At 39.4% G+C, this 19,826-nt stretch overlaps 1 protein-coding gene across 2 annotated transcripts; it reads left to right on the plus strand.

Moving 5' to 3' along the window:
• The first annotated feature begins 8,703 nt into the window (after positions 1-8,703).
• th (tyrosine hydroxylase) lies at positions 8,704-18,331 on the plus strand. Of its 2 annotated transcripts, XM_076302117.1 has the most exons (14): positions 8,704-8,787; positions 9,033-9,116; positions 9,234-9,437; positions 9,838-10,012; positions 10,163-10,251; positions 10,347-10,414; positions 10,515-10,565; positions 11,810-11,955; positions 13,135-13,270; positions 15,177-15,246; positions 15,361-15,417; positions 15,596-15,691; positions 17,602-17,735; positions 18,172-18,331. In XM_076302117.1, the coding sequence occupies exons 1-14, from the start codon at positions 8,704-8,706 to the stop codon at positions 18,329-18,331; spliced, it is 1,554 nt and encodes a 517-aa protein (XP_076158232.1). The 2 variants fall into 2 exon arrangements, with proteins under 2 accessions (XP_076158232.1, XP_076158241.1); XM_076302126.1 differs by lacking the exon at positions 9,033-9,116.
• The last annotated feature ends 1,495 nt before the right edge of the window (positions 18,332-19,826 follow it).

Here is a 19,826-nt window from a genome sequence, read left to right on the forward strand (position 1 = left end):
CATTCGCCTCACATTACAAACACTTTTGTCATAATATGACATTTTGGATACATCATGTACACACTGTTGCTCAAAACCTAAAGCTCTTCTGTCTTAGGCTTTCTATATGTATTTCCATACAAGAGTGAAAGTTACGGTATCAACAAAGAGAAGTTGAAATACACAGTAAAAATGCAAGCAATATTGAAAAAAAGCAAAGAAGAATACAGTGACCACCAGATGTACATGGAGTTTTGAAAACACTGATTTTGTCGTGTACAGTATGTATTCATAGGCCTATAGACCCTTTCAACTGCAGAAACAAACAATTCTACAGTAAGCGTTCCTAAGGCATTTCTGGAGGCACAGAAAAATGTATTGAGCTAATGGTACTGTAACATGGGGACAAACAAAAATAGAGTAAAAAGACAAATTTTACATAAAGTCAACTTTTTGTAGAACATTACTGTAAGCTAAAGTTCGATTACTGTATTTTCTCTATTTTCAAAGTATCTGCATTGGTTCTGAATATTTCAACCGGAAATCCTCTAGGAGCAGATTGAAAGGGTCTATACCTATATAGAGAGTATATCTATTCATAGACCTATACTAAGGCAATGATTGGATGGTGTTCAGTAAAGTAAAGAGTGTTTGCACATGTGAAGAGAAAGAGTGAAGCACTGGTGATTTAGTGTGGCATTTTGATGGGTTGTGTTTGAAGAACGAAATCAAGTTACTTCCTGTTAGATTTTTGTGTGTTAGGTAGAAAATTGTGTGTGGTGTTTTGCAAAATGTGTTTTAGTCAATTGAAAACTGAGTCAAACACTGAGAATTAGTGTATGGTTTTGCAGATTTGGTGTTGGGTTATGATGTTTGGAGGACATGTTTAGAAAATTGTGTGACAAGCAAAGATTTAGTGTGTAAGCAGTTGAAAAAAACTGTATAACAAACAGATAGGGGTGTAAAGTGGTGAGCACCTCGGGTTTGATGTCATGGTTCAGTTCATTTTCTAAAGCCTAAAATCCACTGACAATATTGCTGATGCGCAATGAGAATAGTATTTTGAAAAGCTGTTAAATGTTTTCTGACATTACAGTTTTTTACAATTGTTTACACACGTTTTCAAAACTCTGTGTCTATTTTTCAAAACTCCACACACAAAACCCACAATTGCTCACACAAAATGCAAAATGCCTCAAATCTCCAGCAAAATGACACACTACATTCAAAATGTCAAAAACACATGTTTAAATCAAACATTCGCCTCACATTACAAACACTTTTGTCATAATATGACATTTTGGATACATCATATAGACACTGTTGCTCAAAACCTAACGCTCTTCTGTCTTTCATAGGCTTTATGTATTTCCATACAAGAGTGAAAGTTACGGTACAGAGAGAAGGGGGGTTGTGTATGTATTCATAGGTCTATAGAAAAAATTATTGAGCTAATGGTAACTTGGGGAGACACAAAAATATAGTCAAAAAGACAAGTTTTACTGTACATACAGTTTTTTTCAACTGCTTACTAAATCTTTGCTTGTCACACAATTTTCTAAACATGTCCTCCAAACATCATAACCCGACACCAAATCTGCAAAACCACACACTAATTCTCAGTGTTTGACTCAGTTTTCAATTAACTAAAACACATTTTGCAAAACACCAAACACAATTTTCTACCTAACACACAAAAATCTAACAGGAAGTAACTTGATTTCGTTCTTTAAACACAACCCATCAAAATGCCCCACTAAATCACCAGTGCTTCACTCTTTCTCTTTACATGTGCAAACACTCTTTACTTTACTGAACACCATCCAATAATTGCCTTAGTATAGGTCTATGAATAGATATACTCTCTATATAGGTATAGACCCTTTCAATCTGCTCCTAGAGGATTTCCGAGTGAAATATTCAGAACCAATGCAGATACTTTGAAAATTACAGTAATCGGACTTTAGCTTACAGTAATGTTCTACAAAAAGTTGACTTTATGTAAAATTGGTCTTTTTACTCTATTTTTGTTTGTCCCACAGTACCATTAGCTCAATGCATTTTTCTGTGCCTCCAGAAATGCCTTAGGAACGCTTACTGTAGAATTGTTTGTTTCTGCAGTTGAAAGGGTCTATAGGCCTATGAATACATACTGTACATGACCCCCCCCCCCCCACACACACACACACAAACACACACAGACACACACACACACTTGTCTTTAGAAAAAAACAAAATCAGTGTTTTCAAAACTCCATGTACATCTGGTGGTCACTGTATTCTTCTTTGCTTTTTTTCTTGTTTGCTGTAAAATACTGTATTCACAACAGCAAATTATTTGGGAAAAATCACTATTTTTGGTTTCAATATTGCTTGCATTTTTACTGTGTATTTCAACTTATCTTTGTTGATACCGTAACTTTCACTCTTGTATGGAAATACATATAGAAAGCCTAATACAGAAGAGCTTTAGGTTTTGAGCAACAGTGTGTACATGTTGTATCCAAAATGTCATATTATGACAAAAGTGTTTGTAATGTGAGGCGAATGTTTGCTTTAAACATGTGTTTTTGACATTTTGAATGTTGTGTGTCATTTTGCTGGAGATTTGGGGCATTTTGCATTTTGTGTGAGCAGTTGTGGGTTTTGTGTGTGGAGTTTTGAAAAATAGACACAGAGTTTTGAAAACGTGTGTAAACAATTGTAAAAAACTGTAAAGTCGACTTTTTGTAGAACATTCCTTTCAAAGTATCTGCATTGGTTCTGAACATTTCAACCGTAAATCCTCTAGAAGCAGGGTCCTAGAATTGAAAGGGTCCATACCTACATAGAGAGTACAGTATGTCTACTTATAGGCCTATACTATACTTCTTGAATTTCCCCTGGGGATCAATAAAGTATCTATCTATCTATCTATACTAAGGTAATGACTGGATGGTGTTCAGTAAAGTAATGAGTGTTTACACATGTGAAGAGAGAGAGTGAAGCACTGGTTATTTAGTGTGGCATTTTGATGGGTTGTGTTTGAAAAATGAAATCAAGTTTCTTCCTGTTCGATTTTTGTGTGTTAAGTAGAAAATTGTGTGTGGTGTTTTGCAAAATGTGTTTTAGTCAATTGAAAACTGAGTCAAACACTGAGAATTAGTGTATGGTTTTGCAGATTTGGTGTGGGGTTATGATGTTTGGCAGACATGTTTAGAAAATTGTGTGACAAGCAAAGATTTAGTGTGTAAGCATTTGAAAAAAACTGTAATTGACTAAACTGACATATGGTCCATCACTTAATATGTTTGTATGGGAACTCGAATTTTAAACATGGTCCACATGCAAAAATGCCCACTGTTGATAACTGATAAAGACTGCATTTGGTGCATTCGGTACACATCTGTATTGAACGTCCTGTACCTAAATGGTTCGGTACGAATATGTGTACCTTTACACCCCTACAAACTGATGTTTTTTTTTGTGGGACAAATATGTGCTCAAAATCACAAAACAGTATGAGAAATTAAAGGTATTTTGGGCTGAAATAATGCCATTTCATTTCAGTTACAATGGTGATTATGGAAACAGCAACATGCTGTACCAAAGAAAACCCATTTAACTGCCAATCTACTTTTAGACTGAACAGAGATGCATGTATGTCCACTGACCACAAAAACAGACCACATCAAACAAAACCAATAAAAAAAACAATATAATATACAGTGTATATATATATATATATGAATTTAACCTGAATCTTGACAAGTATAAAACCAGCATAAACCAGGTCAAACTCACATTTGCAAATATCCAATATATTACACAAGCGGTCAGCCTTTAAAAACGTTCTGTTTGGAGTGTGTGGAGCTGTCATAACAAGGCGCAGTTGAGCACAACACACTGGAGATCCACCATCCATGAAACACTTATCCACTTTTCCACAATTTGCACGTGTGTATAAAGTCATGGAGGACTCGGAGCACTCAGTCGTTGTGATGAGCCATTTTGCTTGGCAGCTGTATTTGGACCTGGTGGAAAGCAATCATGCCTAGGCATAATTATAGCCATGCTAAACATCAGAGGGGACAATGGCAAAGCAAGAAAGAGTGAGGCAGGGAGAGAGAGAGGGGGAGGGGGGGGGGGCGAACATGTCATGATCATTTTGATTGCTGGGTAAACTTGAAATGAAATTTTTAAAAAAGTTACTTTGTTGATATGTGGTTGATATGAGGCTTTATTACCAGACTTTCACACAGATGTTCATGTCCTAATGTGATCTGTCAAGGTGCACATCACTGCCTAGAGAGCAAGACTGCAGAGCAGAACGTGGACATAGACAGACATGCACTCAAATCATTGGACCAAACAAATGGCAACCCTTAGAGTTTAATCACTATTTGTGTACTCTTGGCCAACCTTTAGAATGGGCTGAGTCACTCAAACCAGACACAATCGAACCTGCGCCATTAAGAGTGTGTAGCCCAAGGCCATCAGTAATGGTGAGGGCATGGGGTGTGTGTGTGTGTGTGTGTGTCAGTGTGTGTCTGTGTTTGTGTGTCGGTGTGTGTCTGTGTGTGTGTCTTCCAGGTAGGGAAGATATTGGCTACTGTGATGAACAATTCAATTAAGTCCTGTCCTGTTAAGTAAATGTGAAGAGGGTGTGTGTGTGTGTGTGTGTGTGTGTGTGTGTTTGTGTGTCTGTCTGTCTATCTGTTTATATGTATGTGTGAGAGCTCGAGGCTGAACACTTGATCACAGTTCCAAAAACTCATGCATCCCTACTCTCTAGTTTGTTTCACCATGGGTTGAGAACAGTCAAAATAGACTACACCCATCATCAGCCTTATTATTATATTTGCACATAACATTACTTTGTGGCAGCCCAATTCTCTATACTGTTCATTTGTCCCTGGACAGTACCTACTCAAATAGAGAGAGAATGATTGGACAATAAGAACATGGTCACAGATATGTCCATGTTCTTGTTCCTGTTGACAAACAGCAAGTTCATTCATCGGAGAAATGTTTTGGAAAATATATATTTGTATTTTTCCATCCTGTGAGCCTAATGAGTCACAAAAACATGAGAGGCAGAATTCGATAGAGGAAGAGCACTCCGGAAGATGACGACAAATCACCCAGCTGGACGCTCTGCAATTACTCTGTCCAAAGTCTAACAATTACGTAGGGCGAGCTGAAGGGCTCGCTATGCAGAGGCTGGCGTGGAATCAATGCATAATTGCGTTAATTGTCGGGTGGTCCTGGTGTGGGCTGGGCACGATCACTCGATTGTCCGAAAAAGACAGACGAGAAGACGGGGAGATGAATGAATGAAGAGAGTAAGGCGAGTGGAGACGGCGTGTCAGCCTGTGACAGACAGGCCGGCGCGACATTTAACTGTAAAAAAAAACTTCAACAAAAGATCAACAAGAAGCCTATTTGCTCACTGCGTCGTCTCTTCTCTTTGGGGACTCCGGGGACTTGCTGTACTTGTGAGGTCTAGAATTGAACAACCAGGCCTAGTACTTGTTTGACAGGGAGACGTAAACAGAGGTGCCATCACTTGTGTGAAAGTAGTATTGCCAAATGTCTTGCCTAGCCCAATTTGTTGTATTTATTATATCAGAGACAATTCATTCGGAATGGATCATGCAGGAAGCCTACCTATTTTCTTGGTGATTGCCTCTATTATATTGTAACACTACAATCTTATATACCATATAGTATACTCATCATAAATGTAATCAACATGAAGCAATCTTCATCCCAATCACACAGGCCACCATATATACATGCATATGAGGATGTAAGTCAGGATGTTTGCTATTTGATTAGTTCAAATAAATAGTGAATATGCATATGCATATGAGGATGTAAGTCAGGATGTTTGCTATTTGATTAGTTAAAATAAATATTGTAAAACCAAGCAACTCGAAGAGAACTTGTCTTGGATCGTAGAGGAGTGTCATGCAATGCTCATTTCTGGTGAGCATTTGATAGCTGATGGCTAGAAGATGTAAAAGTTTGCCAATAGTTGCGTAGCCTCTTACTCATTTGTCATTAAAAACCAACAGTGAATTAACTTAATTTCATTGCCTAGGTTACAGACTCAGACTTGAGAGATGCAAGTCAGCAGATCAGCTATTATTATTTGTTGACATCAAACCTGAAGAGGAACACAAGTTTACCCAACGGCTGTTCCCGCAGTTCACTGCGTCGTCTCTTCTCTTAGTGGACTCCTGGGACATGCTGTACATGTAAGGTCTAGAATGGAACAACCAGTTGGCCTACCGGTATTTGTTTGACAGGGAGAGGTACAAAGAACCATTAACTGCTGTCCCTTTTTCTCATCTGTACCCACCCTTACAGAAATCTCAGATTTCTGGTGAACAGTTAGCGCAAATTTGCGGCAAGGTCATATTTTCACATGCAAATTAGGTTTCTGGCAAACAGTTGTGGTAAACTTTTGACAATGTTGCAGCAAATTTGCAGCAATGTCATATGCAAATTAGGTTTGTCACCAGAAGTTCACTGGAAGTTTGCCATGGACCTTTGCTGGAAGTTTGCCTCTAGCGGCCACACTGGCAAACTTCTGGCAATATTTTCTAGTGAACTCATTTGTTTTCCACAAATAACCCACAACTTTGTTATGACGCTTGTAATTGAGCTCTGGTGCATCCTACTTCTATAAATGGCCCTTGAGATGCTTCTACAATTTGATCAGAGTCCACCTGTGCCTACATTAATTCACTGGACATTATTAGGAAAGGCACCATCTCTTTATATAAGGTCTCACAGTTGATGGTGTATGTCAGAGTGAAAACCAAGCCACGAGGTCGAGAGAATTGGCCGTAGAACTGCAAGACAAGGTTGTGTGAAGACACAGATCTGGGTAAGGATACAAGACAATTTCTGCAGCATTGAAAGCCCTAAAGCACAATAGCCTCCATCATTTTCAAAAGGAAAAGTTTGGAACAACCAACAGCTTTCCTAGATCTGCTCAGCCAAACTGAGTAATCTGGGACGAAGGGCCTTGGTCAGACAGGTAACCAAGGACCCGATGATCACTATGAATGAGATCCAGAGTTCCTTTGAGAGGATGAGAGAAGCGTAAAGAAGGACAAACATGAGTATTGTGTGTAGATTGATGAGACAAATAATTAATTGAATCCATTTTGAGTCTGAAACATAACAAAATGTGGAAAAAGTGAAGCGCTGTGAATACTTCCCTATGCACTGTATGTTAAATGAAAAAAAAATAGATCCCAAACAACAGACGTGACGTCTCTTCAACTTTCTGAGCATGATGCTCTCCTCTCAGCTGGCCATTGATTAAGCGCACACTGTTTCCCAGAAAGTGCAACAACAGTAGAGTACTTCAAACCGATTTCATGCACAACATGACTGCAAGCAGAGTGGAAAATGTGTGTGTTTTATGTCTTAATGTCAGTGCATCTTATCTGCTTCCGTTGCTCTGTCCTTCTCAATAAAAGTAGCCCTTTCGCCTGACTGCCTGTGGCTATCAGAGTGCTCTTTCACATTTTCCGTCTCCATGCTGGAGACTCAACCTTTGTGTTTGGGGGATCGGAGAAGTAACAGCATCCAATCCGAAGATCCCAATCATTCGACTCTCGACGCCTCCAGGGCAAATGCATCGCATTTTAATCCCGTTTACACGTCGGACAACCCTCCGCTGGGGGTACACATTTCTCCAAGGTGACATGAGGAAAAACATTCCCAAATTTATGTTGTTAACAATGAATGAGATTAACTTATTTGGTTCTGTTTTAAAACCTTTAGTTTGGAATTACAAAGCTGAAATGTGGTCCCTGCTGGCCTATCATCACACTCACACATTTGACTGTCTTAAAATTTGACAATAATATTAATATTTAAAGGTTACAACTATTTTCATCCGAAGGCATGGGTATATTCCACAGTGACAAAAATCAACGTTATATGATCAAACCGTGAAATGAGCCAAATCATCATTATTCATGTTGCAATTCACATTAAGTTACTTGTTAGTTGTTTATTTTAAAATGTGAGAAGCCATTTCCAAACCTTCAGGATGTACGATATCTGCAATTTACTGGTTTTGTCAATGTGTAGCATACTGTTTGTTAATGTTTACAAATGTTCTTTCTTTGTTTATTTAATGGGTATGCACTGTTCTAGCATGGGTACCAGTTTGCATACACGTGTTTTTTGTATTTTCCATTGTTTGCTCTCTTATTCCAGGCTGCCTTTTATAAGAACTGGTTAGGGACAATGATGAAAATCAGTACACACAGCTAACTCCGACTTATTTAAAGCATTTTGTCTGTCAATTAATGAGTATCTATCTAATAAAACAAACAAACAAATGAATAAAGAAATTGACCACAAGCAATTCATGCAAGACAAGTATCTGGAGCACAAGAAAAAGCAAGTAAATTGTCAAGGATGTACAACAATAACCCAAAATAAATGATGACGTTGTGTAAGTGATGTAATTAATGTTTGTGTAGTAGAAATTGCGAAGTTACACAAGCTTGGGAGCGCAGGAGGAGGGTGAGCACGCGTTGGTAACGCGAGCTGGTGAGGTTCTCCGCGTTTGACGTCAGTAAAGAGAAATTACCTCTATATAAACGAACAGGGACACGACAGGGGGGAAGGAATCAGAAGCCACAGCGATAAGAAACAGAATATCAGCAGGCGAACTCCCAGCGGGAACAGGGAGTACATATCTATCCAAACATGCCCAATTCCAGCAGCTCGACTTCGTCAACCAAGAGCATCCGCAGGGCAGCGTCCGAATTGGAACGAGCCGACTCAATCACGGTAAGACAGTTGTATCAAACGGTGTGTCAATAATTCCAAGCCTACACTGTTTTAGGAAAACAACTGTTCTTAGTTACGTGTTGGCTTGGTTAGCCATACAGTAAGTGGCACCGTGCGCTTTTACGCACAGCACACAGCTAACGTATTCAGGTATTATAAGCCCAGGACCCGGTTTGCAAACATTGTAAAGGTGATTGTAGAAGTATAGACCGAGTGTCAAGTTCTAAGTCTAAGCTATGCAACAGGTTTACATAGACTGCATTGAAGCTGTAAAGCGCTTTTGGAGATGTAAATCGATCTCAACAAGTATCCCACCACAGGTAAGGACGGCCACGCTACAGTATGGCACAATATCAAAGGGGTTAACACTGACAGCTACTTAAGGAGTAGAGGTTCAGTGAATTTCATCTCTATGTAATACAAGTGTGCTGTTCTCCCCTTTCCAGTCTCCGAGATTTGTGGGAAGGCGCCAGAGTTTAATAGAGGATGCAAGGAAAGAGAGGGAGGCTGCAGCTGCTGCCGCCGAAGCTGCTGAAGCAAACGAGCAGATCGTCTTCGAGGAGGACGATGGAAAGGCCTTGCTTAATCTCTTCTTCACTTTGAGACGCTCGAAGAGTCCCACGTTGTCGCGAGCTCTGAAGGTGTTCGAGGTAAGTGAGAGGGGCATTGGACAGTACCAGTGTATATTTATTTACGATTATTGAGTGCACGTGGGCAATAAGGAATTACTGCCTCCCAACTTTTTCCCCAGACCTCAACAGAACTATGACTTCAGTATTTAAAACTGGGCATACAATTCAAAGAGGAAATTAGTATTACGTAAAACATGCGCCACTGGTTGTTCGTATTTCATTATACAATTGTACAGTAATAACACTGCTATAATCTATCTTCACACAACCATTGAAGCCTCCACATATTTACCGAATGTAATCAGTGCCCTGAGAGTGTGCTTTACTCAGTGTCTTCACATAGTAGTATGGCTTAATGTCTATGTTTTTAACTGTTATGAAACTCATCAGTGAAGCAGTTTCGTGATTACTTATACAGACGTTTGAAGCAAAGATCAACCATCTCGAGACTCGTCCGAGCAGGAAGCCCCGCGATGGGCTCGAGGATCTGGAGTACTTCGTCCAGTGTGAGGTGCACCTCTCTGACGTCAGCACACTGGTCAGCTCCATCAAACGCATCGCAGAGGATGTCAGGACCACCAAGGAAGTCAAATGTGAGCCATGCTTAGTCTATAAAATAATGATCTGAGAAAGTGGCTGTCTGGCTTTATGATCTGGATATCCTCTTACAGTAATTAACCATTCAAAATGTGTATATATTTATTATCTGAATCAAGCCTTTTTCAAACCATTTTTTTTTGTAGTTCATTGGTTTCCAAAGAAGATTACTGAGTTGGACCAATGTCATCATCTCGTCACCAAATTTGATCCCGATCTGGACCAGGACCATCCGGTCAGTCTGGGCTTATCATTTAGACCCATAGATACTCCATATTGATACAGTATTACTATTATAGCTTCACTATAATGACTTATGATATTCCATAGGGATTTACTGATCCCGTCTACAGACAACGCAGGAAGATGATTGGAGACATTGCATTCAGATACAAACAGTGCGTAGGCTACATCATATACACAGTAGCAGCACTTTGAGATATAATAATAATTCTCATTATACCTTTTGAATGTCACATGCCTTTCTGTCTTATTTAGTGGAGAGCACATACCTCGAGTGGAGTACACAGAGGAGGAGATTGGGACATGGTGAGTTTGTGTGTGTGTGTGTGTGTGTGTGTGTGTGTGTGTGTGTGTGCGCATGTGTGTGTGTGTGTGTGTGTGTGTGTGCGCATGTGTGTGTGTGTGTGTGCATGTGTGTGTGTGTGTGTGTGTGTGTGTGTGCATGTGTGTGTGTGTGTGTAAGAGAGTGTGTGTGTGTGCACGCAGCATCTTGACAAATTGCTAATTGATCTGGCCTATGTGATGTATACACATTTGTAGTTTTCCACTAGAGGCTCACACACCCAACATTAACAATGCCACTTCCACTGTCTCTGCAAGCTGCAGAGAAAGATGGCAGGGAAGCAAGGCAGGATAATCTAATCTATCAATCATGGTCATTTTCCGGACACTGCATGACCAAACTCCAAAATCCTATTTTTATTTTGAACATTCACAGGCCCAATTTGGAAAGAAACTTTAATTGTATCAATAATTTCTCAGAAACACTGCATGTTTTTTTTGTCTTTTGTTTGTTTGGTAAGTTAGATTAAACTGGTTTTGAGGCCAAAGACCATAATATGCTGAATTCAAATCCAATTGGTCCCCAGACCAGGCAAGTTCAGTGTATCACTGACTAATCTTGTTCCCCTCAGTCCCTCGAGGGTTTCCTTTCCAATAACACAATTGTTTCGGGGGGAATTGTTTACTTTTCGAGAGATTTATTATTCTGTTCCCAAGCTGAATGCTGAATTAACTCAATCATAGCCAGCCTGAACAAGCCACTAAGCATTTTAGGCTGTGTCGTATAAGCACTAGTGAAATGGGGGCGCTGTGAGCAGTCCAGTGACTTACTGAAGCTGTTATTCCATTCAGACTCTTTAATGTAGTTTGGTATGTTTGGTATGTTTCAGTTTAATTCAGTTAGGAAACAGCAGAACATATTTTGAGGATTTATTCATGTAGATCTGTTCTATCCAATCCATGTGTCATGCTGTGTGTATTTGTATGAGTGTGTGTGTTGCGAGTGTGTGTGTGTTGCGGGTGTGTGTGTTTATGTTTGTGGGAATGTGTTGCTTTGCATATTATATATTGTGTATTGATGTGTGTGTGTTTTGCTCTGTACAATTGCGTCTGTCTGTCTGTCTCTCTGTCTCTCTCTCTCTCTCTCTATGTTTGTGTGTGTGTGTGTGTGTGTGTGTGTGTGTGTGTGTGTGTGTGTGTGTGTGTGTGTGTGTGTGTGTGTGTGTGTGTGTGTGTGCGCGTGCGTGTGTGTATGTGCGTGTATGTAGGCGAGAGGTGTACGGCACCCTGAGAGACTTGTACACCTCCCACGCGTGCAGTGAGCACTTGGAGGCTTTCCGTCTGCTGGAGAAACACTGTGGTTACAGTCCTGACAACATCCCTCAGCTGGAGGATGTGTCTCGCTTCCTCAAAGGTAAGGCTACTTCACAAGGTGGTCATAGCAGTAAGAGCACAGCCTGGACTAGACGTGTTATTTAGACATAAAAGTGAGAGAAGTGAGAGTATTGAGAGTCATCTTATATCAAGCTCTATCATTTTCCATTTTTAAATTGTGTGCCGGTTCTTTGGCTTGTCTACTGCTGGACAGGAAAGGAGGGACTTGTGTTCTCTGTAGGATCAGTGAATAATTGAGGAATCAGAATGTATACTTATCTTATGTATAGCTTATCATTTTAACATATTTCAATGTGGGGTTTCTCTTCGGTCAGCATGGCGCCACTATACTTGTTTGCTTTAGTTGTTTGTCAAATTAATTACTATTTTAAAGCCATTCATATCTTACTTCTCATTGCTAGATAGTACTCATACAGTATTTTGTTTGCACAAACATAACTTTATCACTATTTTGTAAACATATGATTCCTACTATTACTTGGTGTAGCTTATATATGATTTATACCCGAGTGGTAGTATGTGTCTATATGTTTACCTGAGCTTACCATGTCTAATTTGTTGGAACAATGTACTAGTCTGCATATTGCATTGTAGTGGTGATTTTACAAATGCATTTTTCTTTTGATTAGAAGAACTTAAAATTGAAAAGTTTACATTTCAACATTACATTGTATTAGAAGTATATATGAAACACTGAGTCTTTTTTTACAACACAGAACAGACAGCTAGAGGACAGTGAGGAGAAATGAACGCAATCTGACAACAAGTGCACTTGAATCATACATCGTAAAGTGGACGGCACTGCGCCTTAAACATGTGATAGCAAAACATGAGAAGTCAATCACCTCTCCTTTCCCCGCCTTCGCCTTGTTTATACGTTTTTATATGTTTTGGGGCAGCCGTGGCCCACTGGTTAGCACTCTGGACTTGTAACCAGAGGGTTGCCGGTTCGAGCCCTGACCAGTGGGCCACGGCTGAAGTTCCCTTGAGCAAGTCACCTAACCCCTCACTGCTCCCCGAGCGCCGCTGTTGAAGCAGGCAGCTCACTGCGCCGGGATTATTGTGTGCTTCACCTCACTGTGTGTGTGCTGTGTGTGTTTCAATAATTCACGGATTGGGATAAATGCAGAGACTTATACTTATATAGGGATCAAAAGAGTATATATACTTATATACTTATACTTGTTTATACCCACAGAGCGCACAGGGTTTACTCTGCGTCCCGTTGCTGGTCTCCTCTCGGCAAGGGATTTCCTAGCCAGTCTGGCCTTCCGTGTGTTCCAATGCACCCAGTACATCCGCCACGCCTCGGCCCCGATGCACTCTCCCGAACCGTGAGTTACATTTACATTCACCTGCATTCATTTAGCTCACGCCTCTGTCAGACATTCATTTGTTCCTAGTGCCATTTCTCTAAGTGATTCTTGAGATTAGGGACAAAACAGGTTTTACATTTTCTAAGAGAATATTTTCAAAAGCTATTAACACATCTTTGTTAAATGTAGCTTTGGCTATCTAACCATGTTTTGGTTCAACCTCCCAGTTGTACATTTTTTTTAAATAAATTACATGTTTGCTGGACTCGCACTCGATTTTTGTCAACACCATCAGACACATAGAAATGTCTATTAAATGATTTTTTTGAATAACTTCCCACAAATAGTTTGATTTATCAGTCTCTCTAATCCCACATCTGACGGAGTTGACAAAATGCTAGATTTTCCCCTTATATCACATGTATTTTATACAAGAATTAGTTTTTAAGCATATCTGTTGCCTGTGACTTCCATAATCTTCTTAAAATTAAGCCTTAATTACAAAACATGTTTCACAAATGTTGTATTTTGCTCATTTCGGTGTTGACACATTATGGTTGTGACATGCCAGGTGTTAATAGATGGATATTAAATACACGAGATATGAAAAACTTACCAGAACTAGAAAGGTATCATGACATGAGGAAGAACTAGGAAGTGCTAAAGGGGTCCTCTGTATTTTAACTGCCAACAATTATTCCTGATTTTTTTCATTATAAAAAAAAGTCTGACGGTGTTGACCAAAACTTCAAGTTCGACTGATTCAAAAGTACATTCAAAACATATACAATTTCTGACTTTTGATACTGATGACAAATTATTTACTTAAATATATACAATATAATTATTATGATACATTTTGCATTACTTTTAGATATTTTTATGGTATGTTGAAATGAGGAAATCTGCTTCCGGACATGGGGTTTTCCAGGCACTGACTACATTCTATATAATTTAGAACAAAAACTATTTATGAGGCAACATGAAACCATGCCTTGTTGTGCAACCCTTGTCCTGATTAAGATTTTGAGAAGTTTTTCAAATAATATTGTTCATATTTTTACCACCAAACCTTATTTTTTGTCTGGCGGACATGTTTGGTCCAAAATCTCAAGAATCACTGCTCTACTAAATTCAGATCTGGGACAGAATTAGTTCTGGGCTGGCTTATTTGATGTACTTGTTTATTTTTTTTTCATGGATGATGTCAAGCAGGGATGCTTGATGTTGTGTTTGTGTACACACTTCATTTTTATCTGCCTGTATGTTGTATGCCATTTGGAGACAATAAAAGAGGAAAGTGGAAGTACAGTAAAAAGTAAGTAAGCAACAATAAGTAAAGAATAATGATGTTCAAGCTACAGTACCAAGAGTACCAATAGCTTAGAGCAACAGTAAACAATACCTTAACTACTATTTATCCCAATCCGTGAATTAGTGAAACACTCAGCACACAGTGAGGTGAAGCACACACTAATCCCGGCGCAGTGAGCTGCCTGCAACAACAGCGGCGCTCGGGGAGCAGTGAGGGGTTAGGTGCCTTGCTCAAGGGCACTTCAGCCGTGCCTACTGGTAGGGGTTCAAGCCGGCAACCCTCCGGTTACAAGTCCGAATCGCTAACCAGTAGGCCACGGCTGCCCCAATAAATTATATATATTGAAAGTCTGAAACACCCACTATAAGGCCAACTTGTATCTTACATTAAATCATTAAGTACAAACGTACAAACAAAATCATTCATTAATGTCAAATCAATTACAAAACCAATCATTAATGTTACAAATCAATCATTAATGTCATTAAGTAAGTGGAATACTAAATGCATTCAATATGGTACAGATCAGATCAGTCCAAACCAAAGATTCTAGAACAGAGCTCTGTTCTACAATCTTTGGTCCAAACCCTCTGTTCCTTTTTTTCACAGGGACTGTGTTCATGAGCTCCTGGGCCATGTTCCTATGCTGGCTGACCGGACGTTTGCTCAGTTCTCACAGGTAAGGGCAAATGTCCCTGCAGGATGCCAATGCTGCTGTTGCAGAATATTTAAGCATCACTGGAGAGGTCAGTGTTGCGTGTCTAAATCTCTGTCTCATGTTTGTGTACTTTAGGCAATTGGTCTCGCCTCTCTGGGAGCCTCTGAGGAAGACATAGAGAAGCTGTCGACAGTAAGCATTTTTAATCTGCTTTTAAACTTTACCATTACACTTATAACGTGTGTGTAACTCTGTATGCTACCCATTCAAGTCATTATTTAATGTTTCTGCTGTGTACTTTTGTGTGTGTGTGTGTGTGTGTGTGTGTGTGTGTGTGTGTGTGTGTGTGTGTGTGTGTATGTGTTTGCAGATGTACTGGTTCACAGTGGAGTTTGGGCTCTGTAAACAGGGAGGGACAGTAAAAGCCTATGGGGCTGGACTCCTCTCCTCCTATGGAGAGCTGGTGGTGAGTATATGTGTCTGTGAGTTCTGACATTCAAGGTCTCATACATACACTTTACCGCTAGAAGACTGGTAGATGTTAGCGATGATGCCTCCTACTTGAAGATACTACAATATTTTGCAGTAATTTTAGACTAGTCTTCTAGTCTACAAGAGCTGTGAATAGCTGTCAGTTGAAACATGTCTCTGGCTGAATCAGAGGAACTACAGACAAATTGCACATTCAACCACATTTTCATCTTCAGTACGGAATAAGAAAGCAGACCTCTGAAAATCATGTTTCCTGTTTTTTTCTCCTTGTCAGTAGTGTCCAGCTCAATGTTACACAAGTACCACTTACCGAAATGTCCCAACTATTATCACAGCTTATACATTGATTTTGCAAAATTTCTTCAGCTATGAGGTTATTAACACGGGGGCAGTTAATATGGTATTTTTAACTTGCATAAAACACTGCCCTGCGGCTTATACACAATGCAGCTAATATACAGGAAATTACTGTATGTTTACATACACTTCAGTTCTGGATTACATCTAGTTTACATCTACTGTGTGTGTACAAACTGGGGTTGTATCTGTTGAATCTGTTGATCTGTTGTTGGAGAATTCCTGAGGTATCTATTTGACACATTATTTGTCCACTCCAACAGTTTCAGTCCATTGCAGACGTATTTACTCTCAGACACATGGTGCCCATGTGTAACTAAAATGGGCATACAATACAACAATTTTGGTCTTCTTCTTGTGACACTGCTGCCACCTACTGGCAAAATAGGTACATGGAAAACCTGAAAAATTCATGTGACCCAACCTATCCAGGTTTTGAATTCAGTATAAATTACAGATAATGTTATACATTTTAAAACTCACATTTTGAATTGTTTTAAATGATCAGCACAAGCTAAATGCTCTGAGTTTCAAATGTGCTCTGATCACATTGTTGGAATTAGAGACACTTTTTTACTTTTCACAAAGGATGTGGCTCCATGAGGTGGACAGATACCCAGAAGTTACTGAGTATAACGCTATTACACTATTATTATTATTATTATTATTATTATTACATAACGCTAGCACTGAGAGCAGCACTCACCTCTGGATTTGGGGATTACAGTTTTCCTCAGTCGCTTTGGTGCTTTTCTCACATCATTATTAACATTTGCACAGCAGTTAGTGCATTTCTCAAAACAATTAGTGCAAACTGCAAAACCTATAACCTGCACAAGCACATCACTTGCTCAAAATGGATAGTCCATTCCTCAAAAGCAAGTAACTGCCAGTGTCATCAAAATGAGAAGTCTTGACACCATCGTTTATGAACAAGATAGTCAAATGGCTTTGTCATTTTTTCATTACGACAGTTTATGCTCTCAGTGTTTTCCCATGCAAAAAAAGGTCAGAACTCGGTGACACTACCTGAACATGCTCAAGACAGCACTATACACTACTTGTACAGCCATTTGAAAACTACAGTAAAGTTACACGTTGCTGTAGTTAGGGGAGTAAGTGAGTACAAGACACTGAATATGTACGTTTCACAGTTTTGCTGTATATGCTCTTTGCAATTCTACAGCATTGTGACAGAATTTGATAACTAGTTCATCAATTTTGTATGTAATGACTCAAGGAATGAAATGAAGACCATTAGTTTTATTGGGAACGACTATTCAGCATCCATAAGTATAGTTCATTTTGACTGACATAATAAAGCAATTGATACTGTACATGTTCAAAAGCATTTGCAATTTGTTCAGAGGAAGGAGAAATTGCTACTATGATGTGCACAAATTACTAAATGTTGTGGAGGTTGAACTAATAGTTATGAGAATTTTCATTCCGATCTGAGAAAAGCACCAAAGCGATTGAGAAAAACTATAAGTCTCAGGTCATCTCTGGCTCTGTCCTCCTCCACAGCACTCCCTGTCCGACGAGCCCGAGAGGAGAGAGTTCGACCCAGATGTAGTCGCTGTCCAGCCCTACCAGGACTTTAACTACCAGTCCGTGTACTTTGTGTCCGAGAGCTTCACAGACGCCAAAGAGAAGCTAAGGTGATGCCCACACATAGTAGTCAAGAGGGGCACTAATTTCCATATAGTTGTGTTACATAAAAACAAAACTTAGACAAAACATCTGACACTATGTGAGAGGAGGGAAAGAGTTAATGGGGTAGGCTACATTGTTAAGCAAGTGCTGTTATTTATTAGGCATATGCATACCTTATAATTTGTTCAGGAAAATGTAGTTTTTGTGTTTATATTAGATTTGTCCTGTCGATGCAATTTTTGTGTCTGGCTGGCAATAGAATTAGGGTCAGATTTTACATAAATACAATTGAGATACATATTTTCTGTCTCACAAGAACTGGCAAATCATTTGACAAACCCACAATGTCTAACATCACCCAATTAATCATAAAAATGACTTTTACATGATATGATTGTGCCATTTAACATGATTGAAGTAAAGGTTTATTTGCTGTGACAGGCGATACGTGGCAGGCATCAAGAGGCCTTTCTCAGTGCAATTCGATCCCTACACGTATAGCATCGAGGTACTGGACAACCCCCTGAAGATCCGCGGAGGGCTGGAATCCCTGAAGGATGACCTGAAGCTTCTGAGCGATGCCCTGAACGTGCTAGCGTGATGACCACATGCAGCCTGTCTGGCTTTTTAACGGCGATTCGATGTGTGACACTGTCATAGTTTATCATGTGCTTCTCTGTACATAGGCCCAATGCAAGCTAATTGCTTTGAAAAAGCGGGGTGGCAAACGCCTGACGCCTCAAGTCGGAATGGCCTCCAAAGAGCATTTAATGGATCACATTTGTGACTTCAAAGAATCTGTGTCAATTAGACATTTTTATTTTAATATTCAATGTGACTTATTAACTACCTAAACAAATACAGCCTGGTCTGTGATCGCATCAAACGCATATTTTTAAGTTAAGTAACTGGAGTGATTACTGGTCATTACTTGTATGAAATGAAAAGTATTGTATGAAAAGTATATTTAATATGAGGCACGCAATGGAATACCTATAAAACAATGTCACATTGAGAAAGTATGGAGATGTGATGTGTTGTGAATCACTTAGAAAAGGGATCATGGTGTGTTGACATGAGCCTCTGCTCTTCCAAGCAGGAAATGTTGCGTATAATGTGCTACTTCATGTGTTGGCATTAACAAAACACTTGTATTACATATCTGTTTGCCCATTTGGGCAGGTTAAGTGCTGCTTCTGTAAAGACAAAAACATCACCAAGATGAATTATACGATGACCAAATAAAAACCTGTCCAATATGAATATGTCCAAATGTGTGTGTGGGTTGTAATATAACATACTAATCGAAAATAAAATAAACTCTCAGTACAGATGTGAGGAATTTAGAGATGAAATTAAATTGTTTCACTAGTTCACCCACAAGAATACTTGACTTGAAAGTGCTGAAGATAAGCATGTTTGGTTTGGTAGCTGGCCGTGGTCCTGGGAGGCTGATAGCAGAGACTCTGGATAAGGAGTAGTTTGAGTTTAACTACAAGTGAAATTCTCCATTAATTTACTAGAAGATAAGCCTATAGTACACCTAATCCATAGGGGTGTCAGCAAAAAATTGCAAGTGTGATCTCTGCTATTGGCATACCAAGACCAGGGCCAACCAGCCACCAAGCCAAATTATGCTGATTTATCACACTCTATTTGAAGTGTTCTCTTGGGCAAACTACTGAAACTATGTTAAAGGAGAATTCCGACGATTTTTAAAATAGATCTCTGTTTCTCGAGGTCACCGAGTACTAAAGGCATGAACATGGGGGCTCATTTACATGCCCCCAGAGTGTAGCACTGTAGCTGCCTGACAGCTCTAGCTGTTGGCTGCAGCAACTCGAGCTAGATAGAACCGATTGTTTTCATTTTATTTTGTACCGACAGTAGGCCTACTCGGTGACCTCGAGATATATGTGAAAAATCGCCAGAGTTCATGCTTTAAAGAAATATTGTTAGCTGAGCAGATAACAGCTCATCTTAAAATATCTGTCAATTGAAACATATCAGCTTAAAACGCTACGCCTGGAAAGTAAAAAAATACAACAAAATCACAATGATGGGCGATAAATTGGAGATCACAGTTTGCTTGATAA

This window comes from Alosa pseudoharengus, unplaced genomic scaffold (genome assembly GCF_046254945.1).
Source record: "Alosa pseudoharengus isolate Yale_2024_CS ecotype anadromous, Long Island Sound unplaced genomic scaffold, YU_APseudo_1.1 YU_APseudo_1.1_scf_10, whole genome shotgun sequence".
Classification (NCBI taxonomy): domain Eukaryota; kingdom Metazoa; phylum Chordata; class Actinopteri; order Clupeiformes; family Clupeidae; genus Alosa; species Alosa pseudoharengus.